The 16187-nt window shown below is 36.5% G+C and overlaps 3 protein-coding genes across 3 annotated transcripts; all 3 read right to left on the bottom strand.

Moving 5' to 3' along the window:
• Positions 1-4678: 4678 nt before the first annotated feature.
• On the bottom strand, positions 4679-8168 carry LOC145590166 (F-box protein SKIP23-like). The gene is made up of 5 exons (XM_081646926.1): positions 6773-8168; positions 6469-6665; positions 6058-6113; positions 5247-5740; positions 4679-5108 (listed from the first exon to the last, which is right to left on the bottom strand). The coding sequence occupies exons 1-4, from the start codon at positions 7993-7995 to the stop codon at positions 5276-5278; spliced, it is 1941 nt and encodes a 646-aa protein (XP_081503052.1). The 5' UTR covers positions 7996-8168; the 3' UTR covers positions 4679-5108; positions 5247-5275.
• Positions 8169-10026: 1858 nt separating this feature from the next.
• On the bottom strand, positions 10027-12481 carry LOC145590158 (uncharacterized). Its single transcript, XM_081646914.1, has 3 exons — positions 11394-12481; positions 11056-11111; positions 10027-10916 (listed from the first exon to the last, which is right to left on the bottom strand). The coding sequence occupies exons 1-3, from the start codon at positions 11638-11640 to the stop codon at positions 10437-10439; spliced, it is 783 nt and encodes a 260-aa protein (XP_081503040.1). The 5' UTR covers positions 11641-12481; the 3' UTR covers positions 10027-10436.
• On the bottom strand, positions 11776-12909 carry LOC145577730 (F-box protein SKIP23-like). The gene has a single exon (XM_081635190.1). The coding sequence runs from the start codon at positions 12907-12909 to the stop codon at positions 11776-11778; it is 1134 nt and encodes a 377-aa protein (XP_081491316.1).
• Between the last annotated feature and the right edge of the window lie 3278 nt (positions 12910-16187).

Here is a 16187-nt window from a genome sequence, read left to right as displayed (position 1 = left end):
TTGGACTTCCCCTTCCTCCCTTTTTCTATTCCTTCTTGGTCTTCCAATTCTCCTTTTCATCTTAGGTGGCATGATAATTCTGCCAGAGTCATCAGCAGGCCATTGTTCTGTGTCTGGAATAGGGCTAATGCATACACTGTATGCTTGCTTATATGTCTTGACAGAGTACCAGGAGCTAACAAAATCATGTGGGTCTAACTTTGCATCAATTAGGTCCCTAATGGCATGCCTACATGGCACCCCTGACAATTGCCATGCACCACAACTGCAAATTTTATTATTAAGACTCAGAGGGAACTGATCTACCTTCATGGATTTCATACTCTCCTGGGCTGGACTTGAAAGCTCTACAATTTGAGCTTGCCTTGCCTATCTTTTTCACCAGTTTCACAATTTTAGGACATATGTCTTCATCTTTCCAGGACTTTGCATTTTCCATCCTTGTTGCAATTCTCACCATACACACCCTCCTTATTCCTGCACATTAGCACTAAATTAGACATTACAGGACCTTTTATATTCACTGTATAAAGACAACAAAATAAAGATATGCACAACATACCTTCTAGCAGAGTTAATACAGGCCTACACCTATTAACTCCAAGTGTGGAGTTAAAGCTTTCCACAAAATTAAATGTATTTGTCTCATTGCAGACATTAGGGTTAAATTTATGTTTACTCCACTTGGATTGTTCTCCCAAGTCTGCAAACCAACACATTACATCATCACCTCCTTCTTTCTTGAGCTTCTCCATAGCTTTTCTGAATGAAAAGGCTGAAGTTGCGTTGCATGCTCTCCAAAATAGCACATACATCATGGGGCCTGGAAATTTTTTTTTGTAATTCCTACTGAGGTGTCTACAGCAGAATCTTCTATCAGCTTCTGGCCACACATTGTCTAAGGCTAACTCCACTCCCTGAAACAATGAGGAACAAGATTAGTATGCTCCAATAAACAATCAAAGGTTACATAACAACTATAAAAAAACTCAATTCACACTTAAGCACTTGCCTTTTGCCTATCAGATATGATTGTCCAATGCTCCCTTGAGGATTCCTTGACAATTTTCAGCAAATGCCAGAAGAAATAACTCCATGACTCCTTGTCTTCTTGGCTCACTATAGAATAGGCTATGGGAAATATCTCATTATTGGCATCTATTCCCACAGCAGAAAGCAGAATTCCCCCATAATTACCTTTTAGGTGTGTTCCATCTACACCAATCAAAGGTCTAACTCCTCTGAGAAGTCCTTTCCACTGTCCAGAGAAGGAAATGAAGATACTTGTGAACTGCAGCTGCTTAGGCAGGGACTCAGTTTCTTGCCATGCACAAAATGCTAAACTTTCTGGGTTAGTCTCAATGCACATTTTAGCATACATAGGCAACAATGAGTATGAATCATCATGGCCTCCAAAGAGCTGCTCAATTACATAACTCTTTAACCTATACAAAGTAGATTGTCTCATGTAGATGCCATATCTTTGGAATAGAAGTTCATTTAAAGCTTTCCCAGGAATGTCTGGGTTAGCTCTGATGTCTTCCATAACTTTCTGGGAAGCCCACTTAACATTGCATATGGGATTGTATGTTTCTAAACCTCTGCAAGTGTGTACATTGGGCCAAATCTTCTTAATTGCCCAAGTTCTACCATCTGAAAACCTGCTTGCATGCAACCTCCAGTCACAACACTGAGATTGGCACACTGCGGTATACCTCTTGCTGTCAGCATACTCCACATTGATTGCAAATCTCTCTTGTACAGCAAAGTCCTTAAGAGTATCCTTAAAGTGTGCTTTATCAGTGAAAATCATCCATGGCCTTAGTATTATCTTCCCAAATTCAGCATCCTCATACATTTCTCCATTCTTGTAAAGTCTCTTAAAGTAATCCTCATCATCTTCATCATCTAAAAAGTCAAACCATTTCCCAGGTTTCCAGTTATCCTTGATTTTAGGAATCCTTTGAAGCTGCACCAATTCATCTGCAGGCACATCACCCTTTGCTGCTACTTCTCCTTCACTGTCTTCTTCTGAATCACTCTGAACAACAAACTCCATTTTTCTTCTCACCTTTAAACCAGAACTAGGGCCCACCTCCTGACCCTCAATAACACCCAAACTATTGTCTCCCTCCTGACTACCATGCATACCAGATGAATCACTCTGAACAACAAAGTCCATTTTTCTTCTCCCCTTGAAACCATAACTAGGGTCCTCAACTTCTGTCTCATTCACACCAACTCTAAGTCCCTCCACCTGACTAGAATGCAAACCAGAACCTACACCAAGCATTCTTCTCTCACTGACAGTACTGCCAACCCTTACCCCCTTCCTATATGCTGTGGTTCTAGGAAGTTTTTTTGGCAAAAACAGAGCTATCAGATGAATTAATCAATGGTTCAACACTAGGAGCAGCTGTGTCAGTGACTGGAATAGGTGAAAATATAGGGCTCCTTCTCAAAGTTAATGTCTTGAACACAGTATTAGGTGACCTAGGAGGTGGTGGTTGCATTGGGGTTGATTTGGTGGCATCACTCTTCTTACTCTTTGTATCCTTAGCCTTACCCTTAGCCTTAGTCTTCTTTGACTTCTCTATCCTCTCCATAGTCTTCTCAAACTCAACTCTACCCTTGGTATACTCAGCACCAGATTGAGTATCATTTCTTTCATCTTGGGGGGAATCATAGCCCTCATTATACCTAGGTGGAGAGGACTCATTATTTAGGGATATATCTTCAAGGGAAGGCTGATCTGTTTGGGTTGTTTCATTCTGAGTGGGTTCATCAGTTTGTTCTGTTTCAATCTGAGGGGGAAGATCATTTGGTGGTGCAGTTTGGGAAGGATCAGCAACATGAGGAGGTACAGTTTGGGAAGGTGCAGATTGTTGTGCAGATTTGGATTTGTTCCTTAGCCTATTGGTCATTCTATTCAAGGCACTTGGTTTCTTGCCAAAACCTACCCAAATGTGATACATATCACACTCACCTAGGGTATGAATAATCTTAAAAAGATCAGCATCATCTAGTAAAGGGTAAATCTTTTCATTGTAACCATAACCAAAAGTAGGGTTGATTATAGGGAACTCAGTATCTACTGCAGCAGTGTCCTCAAAATCCATAACCAAATCCATCAAATTACATCTATCTAAGTCAACAACAAGATCAACATGTTTATCTAAGTAATGAAACCTTAACACCACATCACCCATTCTGCAAAAGAAGGTAAACAATATACACACTTACAACATGCAAATAAATTCCAAATCAGCTATACAACAATCTACATACAACATGCAAATAAATACCGATTCAGGTACCCAACAATCAATGAAATATGCAAATAAAGGGAAATTCCAATTCAGGTAACATACAATCAATGAAACAGGATCATGCCATTTCACCCAAATTAAATCCATAATCTACATAAATAATTGAACACAGATAATCACGCACCTAATAACATGAAAAAAACCCTAAAATCGCACAAATGTACAACATTTAAATCATGAATTAAACCTCAAAACGCATAGAAAACAGAACATCAAATTATGCATTAATGAACATCAGTAGTGCGATAGTACCTGAATTATGCAAGATTATCCTCTAATGGCTTTGTAGACCAACGAAATTAGCGAATTTCCCTTGAAAAACCCTAGGATTACTTGGTGAATTCAACAGAGAGCAGAGGAGAGAGAGATGAAATTTGAAAGTTGAGTTTGGTTTGTGTCAAATCGACATAAATGGAAGTGGAAAAGGTTTAATTATGAGTGATGGAGGGAAGGATTAAAAGGGGGCATATTAGTCTTTTCCAACTGTAGTAACCTAATCTCAGCTTTTAACCTAGAATTACTAAGTTATTAACGATTTATTAACAGACTAATCACGGTTGTTAAGAAGTCATAAACTGGGGTGTACCACCAGGAAGTCAAAAAAAAAATGTGGTACCGCTGGGAAAAGCCAAAACCTCAGTGGTACCAATGGGAATTTCCCAATATTATTTATAGGATGTTTATAATCTTCATAAACTAACTAATTAACTAATTACTAAATTAAGCGAAAATATTGCAAAAATATTTATAATCACAATTATCATAAATTTATCTTTGCTCATTCTCGAAACGTTTTTCCATCAAAAGGGCGATTAAGTGTGCGTATATGACTATATGATGATTTTAAGGGCGATAAATTGTGCGTAAATGATGATTTTTATTTTTCCTCTCTACTTTATGTCAAATCGTTGCAAATTTTATGTAACGGAGGTAGGATTTAAAATGCTACTACAATAAAAAACAGATACTGTACAAATTTATGAAGGGCAGGGAGGGGAAGGGAGGAAGAATAAATATTATACGGAGTAGAACATAAATTAACAACTTTCTGCCCTGCTGCTAGCATTGTTCCTTAAACCATTGCATTCTTAAGCCTCGCCAACAGCAAGTAAATGTTTGTGAATAGCAGTGTAGCACTCAATTTCATGTTCACTACAACCTGTAACATTGCCTGATAATTTACTCTGCTGCTAATACATGGATTGTGAATTTCCTTGTTATAGCAGGTCAAATATTTGATCAGACTATAACTTATAAGTCAAATTGCAGAATTATCTACTGATAAAATAGAAACATTCCTCGTGCCTGGCATAGAGCAAAAATTTAAGCTTCGGTATCAAACACTAGGATACGTAATAAATATGCTTATATATGCATTACAAACTCATGGTTACCTAAGGATGATTACAAGACAAGCAGGATTTATATTAAACAACTTTTTTTTCCCTGCAAGTAGATGGTCAAAAAAAACTTTCATCCTAAACACCTATATGTACATGGTTTGCGACCACTAATGTAGGGGGGTATACTTAAACTAAAACTTTTTCATCCATAAGTAAAACCTGATGATTTGGTGAACATGTCTCCAAGAGCATAACCGATATCAGCTTGAAAATCCAGATTTTTGACAGCTACTGCTTTCGATAAACCAAATTACATTTGAAGCATAAGAGCATAGCAAATAGATACACCGTGCATACCATATATACAGTCACCAACAAAAAAAGCAAAAGCAGCCAATCTATCGAACAACCTCTGCCAACATTTATAAGAATCAAACTACAATAAGAAAAACACAAGATGTCATTTCAGGAGTATAAGTGTATAATCAATATAAAATCCAGAAAGAACTATATAAGTATATATTGGTTCTATAAAATATAATATTGAACAAAAGTTATTAAAATGTTAACATACAGCAGATGAAGCTGATTGAACGTGGTCCTTCAGCAAAGCACATCTTTCAAATATGATGAAGCTGAGGCCAATTGGCACTCTGGAACAAGCTTTCCCATTTCAGCCAATTTTTTTTCCACCTCACGCAATTCTGTTTGGAGCTTGGATTTTTTCTTCTGAAGCTCCATGATATCCTTGTTTTTGTGAAGAAACAAAGCATTTTTAACCAAGGGAACTAGCCAATCCAATTTAAATTGCATCAATTGAAGGTCAGGCAGTGTCGACTCCAAATATTTAGCTTGAGAGTCATCTAAGGAACTCCCTGAACTGCTTGGAAGGATAATTATTATCTTTGCAAGGGATTCTAATGCCCAAGAAAGGAGGCAATCACTAGTCACTACATGCCCTTCTGTTATATTTCCATACTTAGCCCATATCTTCTTTAATATTGGGGCCGAATGAGAGCTCACATCAACTCCTAAGAATTTCGATTGTGAGACATCCTTTTCAAATATCTGTACAAGAACATAAAGAAACTTAAATAATGCCTCTGCCCTTCAATGGAAATGAAATACAACAATTACAATTTGTAGGTCATTGATTTATTTAGTAGCTTTTTATTAGAGCAGCAGGATAAGGACACAGCAGAAATTCTACAATACATGGGAATTTTGAAGTGAATTCAGATCAATGTTAGCAGGTCTCAGAACTCAAGTCTTAGACCAGAGCAGACATTAAATCGCTCACTGCACACCAATTTGTGTTCATAATAGATATACAGCCACGATTTCAGCAGATATAACCACCATGAAAATGTCTCCAACGAAGTTACCTTAAGAGGAGAGTTCATAGCTGGAGCTGAATCAACATTGTTCTGATTGTTGAAACCTGAAACTAAAAAGGATTTATAGGTTAAGAAAATGATATAACATAGGAAAAGAAGGTAGTTGGGAAAAAGGAAAGGAGCTAAGAAATGTAAGGGTATAATCTTTACTAGCTAAAACAAATGGACAAAAAGCTAAGGTAAAGTCCACTTTTGATTAAAACTTTACTTTTGGTTAAAACTTTTATTAACTGTGTGAGATAGAAACAAGTCTCTTGATTTGACCTCGAGTTTGCTCTATTCTCTTAGTTAACGCAATAGTCATATGATCTTATATGTTGGTCATTCTCCTCTTGTTCTTTAAAGTTAAACTGCTAAATTCAGTTAACAACATGAAGTCCACAGGGTAAGCTTTATTACCTTCATGAGCTACATGAGGCTGAACATTTTGCACGTGCTCAGCAACCTGCACATAGTTGGGGGATATCTCATCTATCTCCTCTTTAGGAATGAGATCTGGAGTAATTTTAATAGAAGAACCACTTTGCAGCTTTACTCCATCTTCTGCTTCATCTCTATCTCCATCTCCTCCTCCTTCTGAACCAGAATCGGTCACACTAAAGAAATTATCACAGACCAACAAACAGTTAGCATTTATTATGAAAATCTGATCTCTAATTTATTACCAGGAAAATACTTAAGTATACACATGTTCCAATCCTACCATGTGAGCAGACTTGCATCTGTCCAAAGCCATGATGGGGGTGGCCATAAGACCTCAGAATAGCTCGGATACTCAAGTAGATAGCGAAAATCACCACCCTCAAAGTGATAAACAACAATACCCATTACCCCCTTCAACATTGCAATATTGAAAAACCGACTGTTAGAATACAGGGGAAAACATTCCTTCCGAGATACAATACAATTGCCTTTCCACTGCGGAAAATCCTTGGCTAGGGCAAAGAAGCAACCATCAAAGGTAACAAACAATATTCTATCATTACCTATACCTTGATCAAGCTTATCCCATTTCTTTTCCTCCTCATTCAACTTAAAAACCTTAAATGTAGTCGGATATATATTCTTAAAACCCCATACAGTATAAACTAGATACAATTCATCACAAGATACAACCAAACGTTTCTTGTTGTCACTTCCTGAACCCTCACACAATGGTTCCTCCACAATTTTCAACATCTTCAACGACTTATAGTCCATCGAACACACCCTACCCTTTCGATCGACACCGTATATCTTCCCTTTGAAACAAATTACATCATCGAGCTTCCGCCCCCAGGAATTTACATGACGAGTTGCTCCATTCTTGAATCTTATCACAATTAAACGTATAAGATCAGACAACTCAACAACAGTGTAATCATCTTTAGTGCAATCCGGGCTCACAAACAAAACCACCCTGTTATCTAAAGGGAAATCATTTGTTGGATGATTATAATACCTAACAACATCATCAGATTCATCATTATTATTATCAGTGGAATTCTTATCAACTAGTTTATAAGTATGAAATCTAGCCAATTCCGAAACATGAAATTGAGACAAATCCAAGTTTTGGGGAAATTTTTCAGGTAATCTTTCAGCAATGAGACGAGAAAGGGGTGATCTAACGGATAATTTACCTGGGTTTGACTCCTCAACGGAGACTAGCCAAGGTTGAAGCTTGGGATTAATGGCTGATCGAACAAGAAATACGGAATTTGCGACTAGAAATTTGGTACGATTAATATCGATTGAGTGTGGGAATATAGGGGATAAGATGTTTTTTGGGGTGAGGAGAGAGAGGGGGGCTGAAGCTCGCCATGTCTTGCAAGCTCGCCGGAAATGGAGGATGTCTGCTCGGGTTTCTAGGCGATCTGCGACGGCTGTTAACAGTTCCGGCGGTAATCCCGACCATGATACTCGCCGGCGACGGTTGCTTGTCATATTGACTGTCAGCAATTCTAGGGTTCTTCAATACGAAATTACGGAGGAGATTGTTTTAACCTCTATGTTTTCTACCCTTCGTATTAATCTCAAAACTTACTCTATGACATATGCCTCTTCACTTCCACTTAGTTTCATATCAGTTCATTTTAACTCCAATCAGTTCAGTTTAGTTTAGCTCAGATTTTAAATTTCTTCTCTTATAAAATATTCATTTTTGTTCTATTCTATTCAGATCAGTTCAACTCATCCAGTAAATGTGAACAGACCTATAGTATGTGTTAAAAATGACCCTATCAATCCATCCAATTTGATTTGAAAAGAATCCGGTTTAGATTTTGACTCGTATAAACTCAATTATGAAATAGATCTGATCTAACCTTATCTAATCTGACTCAGTATTTGAATTGACACCTCTACACATACGTACCATTATTGTTGACCATTAATATTTTGCAATTACTTTGTATTGCGTCATTCTTGTATTAGAGTATACTAGTAAGAAATATTAAAAAAGAAATATCATACTAATGCAAAAATATTGGGTTTATTTAAGTATTGGTAAAAAAGTTATAAGTCAAACTAAATTATACAAAAAGAGGCATCAAGAACGACACGTGTTGAGGTCTAATAAAAACATTTCATTGCCAAAACTATTGTCTCACATTATGGACATTAATCCGTGATTAATTAGGCATAAATCATAAAATGGGAAAATAATAATTTATATATATTTTATGGACCAATTGATCATATAATCATATTAATGAGTCTACAATTTTTCTTTCAAAAAAAAAGTGCACAATTTAAAAGTAAAAATGATTTGTTATAATTTAGATTTAACTCTCGTATATGTTTTGTACTTTTGTTACTGTATGTGTCCATACTTGACTGACTCAAGCATCCCAAGATCTAATTGAGTGAAAAACTATAAATGTGATCACCTCACTATCCAAGAAACACATACGTTGCACAAGTATTGTTTAAAATCAAAACTTCCGTTGGCTTTTAGGGCATGTTCACATTTACTGAACTGAACTGATTGGAGCTGAACTGAACTAAACTAAATTGAGCTGAAATAAATATTTTATGAGAGAGGAAAATTAAGAGCTGAACTGAACTGAACTGAACTGATTAGAGCTGAACTGAACTGAAATTAAGTAAATGTGAACAGACCCTTAATTCTAAGAAAAAAAATTTAATTGTTGGAGCCCGAGTATTTTTCTTAGGGTATCTATCTTGATATCTTCTAGTTTGAGACTCCCAATTACAAAAAAAATACCTTTTGATTAATCTATCACATGTTAATTACGGAGTAGCTATTATGTCATTTAATCTTAATACCAAACCAAACTAAACTCAACCTACAGTCTACACTAGCCAATAGATGAATAGACATCTTAATTAATCTCCAATGAAAGAAGCAAACCTACCACTAATATTAAACTTAGCTTGCTGCAATGCTGCTTACAACATTGCTGTTACAAAGGTGGCTCGAAAGCCGCCTGAAGCCCTGAACATAGTCGTGACAGTTGGACTTACAAGTATTAGACTTGAAAATTTGAAACCAACTTAACTAACCTCTTTGGCATATGCCTACTATGATACTTCACTTTTCTAGAAAATGCCTTCATACCAAATTTGGTGAAGAAACTGATAGCATCCATGCTTTACAAGTTAATAAATGACCAATTTCTTGAAACAAACATCAGAATGAGGTCTGCACAACTAATGTGATGTTTTTAAACAAAATGACATTGTACAATGTTGATTAATCAATGATTGATACTAGCAGCTTGACTGGTTCAAGAGGCAATTTCAATTTGCAAGACAATTTGGTGCTTACTCAATGCCAACCAATCACTTAGAAATGTACCAGATTACATTATCAAAAGCTCCTCAATTGCTGAACATATAACAGAAGGCAAAACCTGTAATATACTACAGTATCACTAATTGACTGTATAGCAGGAAGAATGATGCACAAGCCAGAAAATATAGAGATAAATTTGTCTGAATAAAGATACAGAAGGGTCGAGATACCATCAATCTATATTACATAACAATCAGTTCACAAAAGAGGATAGAACTAGACCATTCAATTTGTATCAAAAGACTTCTCCCTACCGAGGTCCTATTAATCCTGCAACTACGAGTGGCTATTTTCGAATCCTAAAGACCTGAGCATCATTACTACAACTAAAAGTTTGGTTTACATAACCATTACTTTACAGTGATGAACAAAAAACTTTCTTCCATAAGCATAAATTGATGATGCATCTCCAAAAGTGTAGTTGATTCCTCGATTCCTCAGCTTGAGCATTCTAATTCCTGACAGCTATTGCTTGTCCTTGAAACAAAACACAGAAGCATGAGAACTTAGCAAGAAATATATTTACCATATATGAAATCACATACAGAATTAGCACAAGTTAGTGAAATTATACTATGAAGCTGAGGAGGTCGAGGACTGGGCATGGTTCTTCAGCTGAGACCACTTGGCTCTCTGAAACAAGCTTTGTCTGTTCAGGCAATACCTCTTCCATCCAATAAAACTCTGTTTGGAACTCGGGATTTGTCTTTTCAAGATCCATACAAACCTTGTTTTTGTGAGGTGCCAAAACCTTCTCTATTGAGGGCATAAGCCAATCTAATTTAAAGTGCATTAGTTGAAGATCAAGGAGGACTGAATTGAGATAATTAGCTTGGGAGTCATCTAATGACCTTCCTTCATTGTTCTCAAGAAAAATACTCATCTTAGCTAGAGATTCTAAGGCCCAAGTAAGAAGACTTCCACTGTTCACAACATGCCCTTCTATAATGTTTCCATACTTATCCCATATCTTCTGCAAAATCGGAATCAACTGAGAGCTCACATCTACTCCAAGGAATTTTGCTTGTGAGCCATCTTTTTCAGCAATCTGCAAAGAATATATAACAATTGAGGCAGAGGCCAGGAAACAAAAGAATCGCGATTTATAATATAGATAGAGTATTGTTATATGCAGGTCTTTTACAACGAACCTAACTAAGAAAGAGGGGCCAACCAACACACAGTACCTTAAGAGGAGAGTTCACTACAGGAGCTGAATCACCACTTTTTTTATCCTTAAACTCTGAAATCAAATTGAAGGAATTAGTTTGAGAAATTAGTATAACATACGAAGTATAAATGTAACTACAAATAATAGAAAAGGAGCAAGAAGTTCAAGTATATAAACATAGCTACAAAAGTACAAATGAAAGGAAAAGTGCAGGAAGCTCTATATGATGTGTTAACTTTTCATCAATTGGCAAACCCACAAGTCATATGATCTTAAATGTTCACTAACAAATTCCTCCTCTTGTTCTATATTGATCAGTTTTCAACAAGAAGTGCGCGGCATAAGGTTGATTACCTTCAAGAACTATGCGCTCTTGATCAATTTGTATGCCCTTGGAAACTTGCGCGCCATTGGGGGGATTCACTTCCTCATGGATGAGCTCAGGAACAATGTGACAAGAAGAATCACTTTGTAACTTATTATTATCCTCTTGTTCTTCAGCTCCTCCTTGTCCTTCTCCTTCGACCTTTTCTTTAACACCTTCTTTATCTCCTCTTTGTTCACCTCCTTCAGAATCCATTCCACTTAAGAAATAACACATACAATCATTTCAAAGTTAGCGTTTTCTTTTCTTTTTTTTTTGAAAAAGTTAGCATTTTCAATAACAACCTCAAATATATAAAAACAGAAAACATACGTTTTTTTCAATGAGCTTTTACAAAAGTCTAGGCTAGTCTCACCTTGTGTCCAAACCCACATCGGTCCATAGCCATGACGGGGGTGGCCATAAGAAGTCGGCATAGCCCGGACAATCAAACACAAGCTTACAATCACCACCCTCAAAGTGATAAACAGCAATAAAAATCTCATCCAAGTAAGGTGACATGAATATCTTACTGTCAAGAGTCATCTTACCCGAATATTGAGGAAAGCTACCCCAAGGGAACACAATACAATTGCCCTTCCACCCCGGAAAATCCTTAACTGCGGCGAAAAAACAACCGTCAAGAGTCACAAACAACATCCTATAACTACCAATACCATCAATCATATCCCACTTCTCCTCCTTCTCATTAAGCCTAAACACCTTAAACGCCGCCTTTCCTTTCTTAGACCATCTATACACTAAGTACAATTCATCATCACTCGAAACGACTAATCGTTTCTTGTTCTCACTCCCCGAACCCTCACAAAGCGGATCCTCAGCAACACTCGACATCTTAAGCGAATTATAATCCATCGAACACACCCTACCTTTCCTATCAACAGCATAAATATTCCCTTTAAAACAAACAATATCATCAAACTTCCTCTTTCCCATAAAATACACTTTTCGTTTCTCCCCATTTCTAAGACTCTTCACTGTTAGGGCTACCTCTTTGGACAATTCCACAACCATACAATCATCGATGCTACAACAGCCAGTTTCGCAATTCGGATTCACAAACAGAACAACCTTATTTTCATCCGGAAACGACGGCTTTTTTGGCATCTTTGTATAAGGTACCAAAACCGGAACATTGAAATCAGAAACTACAGTATTATCATCCAAATAATTATAATTGTAAAACATACCTAACTCCAACACACGAAATTTAGACAAATCCAATTCATACGGAAAATCGTCAGGCAATTCGTAAGACTCGGCGATATTACGAGAAAGAGGCCGTCTTACGGAGAACAAACCGGGGAACAACTCTTCACCAGTGAACAACCAAGGCGGGAGATTTGGATGAGCATCAGATTTTATGAGGAAAACAGAGTTTGCCACTAAAACCTTAGTGTAATTTTTATCAGAATCTTCTGGAAGTTTGTGAGGGAGAAGATGGGTTTTGAGTCGAGGAGAGAGAGAGGAGCTGAAGATCGCCATGTCTTGCAAACTCGCCGGAAATGGAGGATGTCGGTTCGGGTTTCGAGGCGGTTTGCGATGGCGGGGAGTAACTCCGGTGGTAATTCCGACCAGGATAGTTCCCGGCGACGGTGAGTTTTCATTTTAGGAGAAAATGTTATGATGATTGAATTTTATTTTATGATTGTAAATTTGTAATTTGGGGTTTTTGGACAACAAGCAAGTAAAAATGTAAAATATGAGTGGAATGTTGAAAGTTGAGTGCTTGAGTCGAGAATTTTTGTTTGTGGTATATATGCTAGTTTTTGGCTTTTTGGTGCCCGCCTAATGGACATGATTGTTCCCGCCAAAATTATATCCTACAGTAGGTTTTATGGGTTTTCTGCTTTCAATTTTATTTTGGGCCCTGAGACTGGCTTAGGCCTTTTAAGGGCCTGGGCCAGGATATTATATGAATCAATAATATTAACTATGGAGTACTATACTACTATGTATTGATGTACATATCAAAATATTACTACCTCATTCTGTTTAAAATGCAATGCTTTGACAGATATAATTAACAAGACATAAGTCACATAACCAATTATATTTACTATACATTACCTCTTGTTTAAAATGAAATACTTTGAGTAATATAATTAACAAGACATTAATATGTAGTACACTAGTACTCATCCGTCCTTTAATTAGATTCCTACTTTTCTCTATTATGTGAGGAATAAAGGTTAGAAGTAAGAATCTAATTAAGGGACGGATGGAGTATGAAGTAATTAGTTACATACACGACTCAAATCCCACAGACATGCCTCTCGTGCCCAATCCAACCAACAACAATAACTATTGGCCCGTCCATGGTCAGTTCTACCCATTTTGGGCCGTAATCAACAAATTTTTAGGACTGGCAAATTGGCAATCCCTGACACGACTCGATAACACGACCTAAACTCGACCGAAGTTACTAAGAGAAACTCGAACCGACCCAAACCGGATCCGAAGAACTTAAATTTGACCCAAATTTCATATTTCGTAATAATATTAAGTTTTCACTATTTTTGACCATTTCTAAGCATAACTCGAAATTGAAATCCGACCTGAATTGCGAGCGCCCTAGAAAATTCTCCTCTCCCCTTTGAAAGCGAGACGAATTCTATGATTCTATTCGCTTTACCCATTCACAACACTTATAAATAGCCCCCAAATTAAGTAAAGTCATTTTAGCAGTTCAAATTATCCTTGCCTTTTTTACAATTGAGTGAGCAGAGCCAAGAGGAAACCGATCAACTTTCCCAATTCGCATTACAAGTATGTGTTTCCCCTTTTTTGTTCTCCTTTTGATTCTTGTAAATTTATTGGATTGTTTAAGTTGTGAATTGAATCGTCAAAACACCCCAATTCCATCAATTTTTAACATCAAAATTGATTGATTTATGTTTGATTGTGTTGAAATTATGGAAGAATTCTAGTATCCCATTAATCTTGAATGTAAACCCTAGAATTGGATTTGATTAGTTATCTGAGATGAATTTTTAACTATTGTCTGCAAACCCTGAAAATTGAAATTGAATTGTGGGTGTACTCTGTTCATTTTTTTTCTTAAGTTAAGCTGTAATTTGATAATGCCCATCACCTGTTTGATGAAATGTCTGGTAGAAATCATCATGTTTTCCCTCTTTTGTTTCGCTATATACAGTTCTAAAATTCATCATAGTAGTATACATTGTGGATTTATTGGCATCAAAATTCAAAATTAGAATTTTCTTTCTCTTTCAAATGTAGTATGTCCAATTTAGATTTTGTATAATTGCATGAAGTGTCTCAAGTTTATATGGATTTTCAATTCTGTACATTTCAAGAATTTCATGATGTTGCTTGGTGTATATGTTGTTTTGCCAAGATTATATACAATTGATTTTACATAGCAAAGGGTTGCTGCACTTTGGGTGTAAGAGATTCAGTGGGATTTTGAGCATATGAGGTGAAGGTGAAAGATTGAAGGGGGGGGGGGGGGGGTAATGCTATCACTTATTTACTTGCTTTCCTGTTTCTGAGAAACCTCCCAAGTCTTATTTATTAGGCAATTTGTAAAGAATTGCCTTAAAACCTTTTTACCGCCTTATATATGGAGTATAATTGCTGCCATGTTGGACACTACTCAAGATGCTCGTGAAGCTATATGCAAACCATAATCCTTGTAGTATCTGAACCTCATTATGAGTGGTTTAATGTTTAATAGTCATGTCTGGAGGATCATCTTTAATTGTCTGTTGTGAATTGGCAAAGTTGTTAAATTTTCATTCTAGCTTTTTTTTATGCTTCACCTCTTTAGTCTCACAACCTGCTGTTCTTCGCCAGATAATTGGATTGCCATTCACTATTTTTCACCTTTGATCACTTAAACAAGCCTTGCCGGTTCACTCTCCCCTTCCTCTTCATTTCACGATGTCAATTGTTCTTTTGTAATTTTATTTATTTTTCGGGAATTCTGACCTATTATTTGTCAATATTTCGTTTAGCATACCTTAAAAGTTTGTTTGAAGTATTTTGAGAACCTTTAACATTGATAAGTTGTTTCAAAATCTCTTACAAGCCGCTGCCTGTTGCTTTATTAGGTAACTGTTATATATTTTGTTGTGTTTGCATTTGTGTGCGTGTGTGTGTTTTGTTTTTGGTTAGAGAGAAGGAAGTTGCATCAATTTTCAGAATTTTATGTTTTACTTCTATGATTATTTCTTTATGTTTGTGTACTTTTCATGCGTTCCCTCCATCAATTTTAGACTTCCAACTCCAGTTCAGAGAGAAGTTTATAGGCCAATCTTAGTAAAATATGCCAAAATCACTAGCTCAATAGGAATTACTCCATTCTGGTCTGTTCCTCAATTTCATAATTTAGTTCTTGTTCAGGCTCAGTGCATCCTGATGGCATGGGATCAGATATATGGTTGTATCCTTTAATTGATAAGAAATCATTCAATCATAGATCTGACTTAAGTGTTATTTTCAGCTTTTGGACTTAAAGATGATGTTTGGCTGTAATTACAAAGAGGAATTAGGATAAGTGAAGCATTTGCCATGTAAAGCTTAATAGTTGGACTAACTTACAAGTTCCGAGTGATGGCTTAAAGCAGAAGTTCAACATTCTTGTCCCAAGGAGAGACTTAACTTATGAATTTATTTTGTAGTTGTAATATTTTAAAGTGGGTGCTTGGATGGTTTAATGTTCTAATCTCTAATATTCATCTAGATTGTCATTGCAATCCGTAGTTAGATACTCTGATGAAGTCATCACTCTTTTTTTC

The sequence above is a fragment of the Chenopodium album genome, chromosome 2 (assembly GCF_948465745.1).
Source record: "Chenopodium album chromosome 2, dcCheAlbu1.1, whole genome shotgun sequence".
Taxonomy (NCBI): Eukaryota; Viridiplantae; Streptophyta; class Magnoliopsida; order Caryophyllales; family Amaranthaceae; genus Chenopodium; species Chenopodium album.
This window is presented reverse-complemented; position numbering and strand designations above follow the sequence as displayed.

Bases quoted from the DNA above. Each gene is read 5' to 3' on its own strand.
- LOC145590166 (XM_081646926.1), bottom strand. From the start codon at position 7,995: ATGACAAGCAACCGTCGCCGGCGAGTATCATGGTCGGGATTACCGCCG. The intron at 6,666-6,772 runs GTAGGATTGGAA...TAATTTCTTTAG, and splicing joins GATGCAAGTCTGCTCACATG to TGTGACCGATTCTGGTTCAG. The intron at 6,114-6,468 runs GTAATAAAGCTT...TTTTAGTTTCAG, and splicing joins GCCTCATGTAGCTCATGAAG to GTTTCAACAATCAGAACAAT.
- LOC145590158 (XM_081646914.1), bottom strand. From the start codon at position 11,640: ATGTGTTATTTCTTAAGTGGAATGGATTCTGAAGGAGGTGAACAAAGA. The intron at 11,112-11,393 runs GTAATCAACCTT...ATTTGATTTCAG, and splicing joins AGAGCGCATAGTTCTTGAAG to AGTTTAAGGATAAAAAAAGT. The intron at 10,917-11,055 runs GTACTGTGTGTT...TATTCTTTGCAG, and splicing joins TAGTGAACTCTCCTCTTAAG to ATTGCTGAAAAAGATGGCTC.
- LOC145577730 (XM_081635190.1), bottom strand. From the start codon at position 12,909: ATGGCGATCTTCAGCTCCTCTCTCTCTCCTCGACTCAAAACCCATCTT.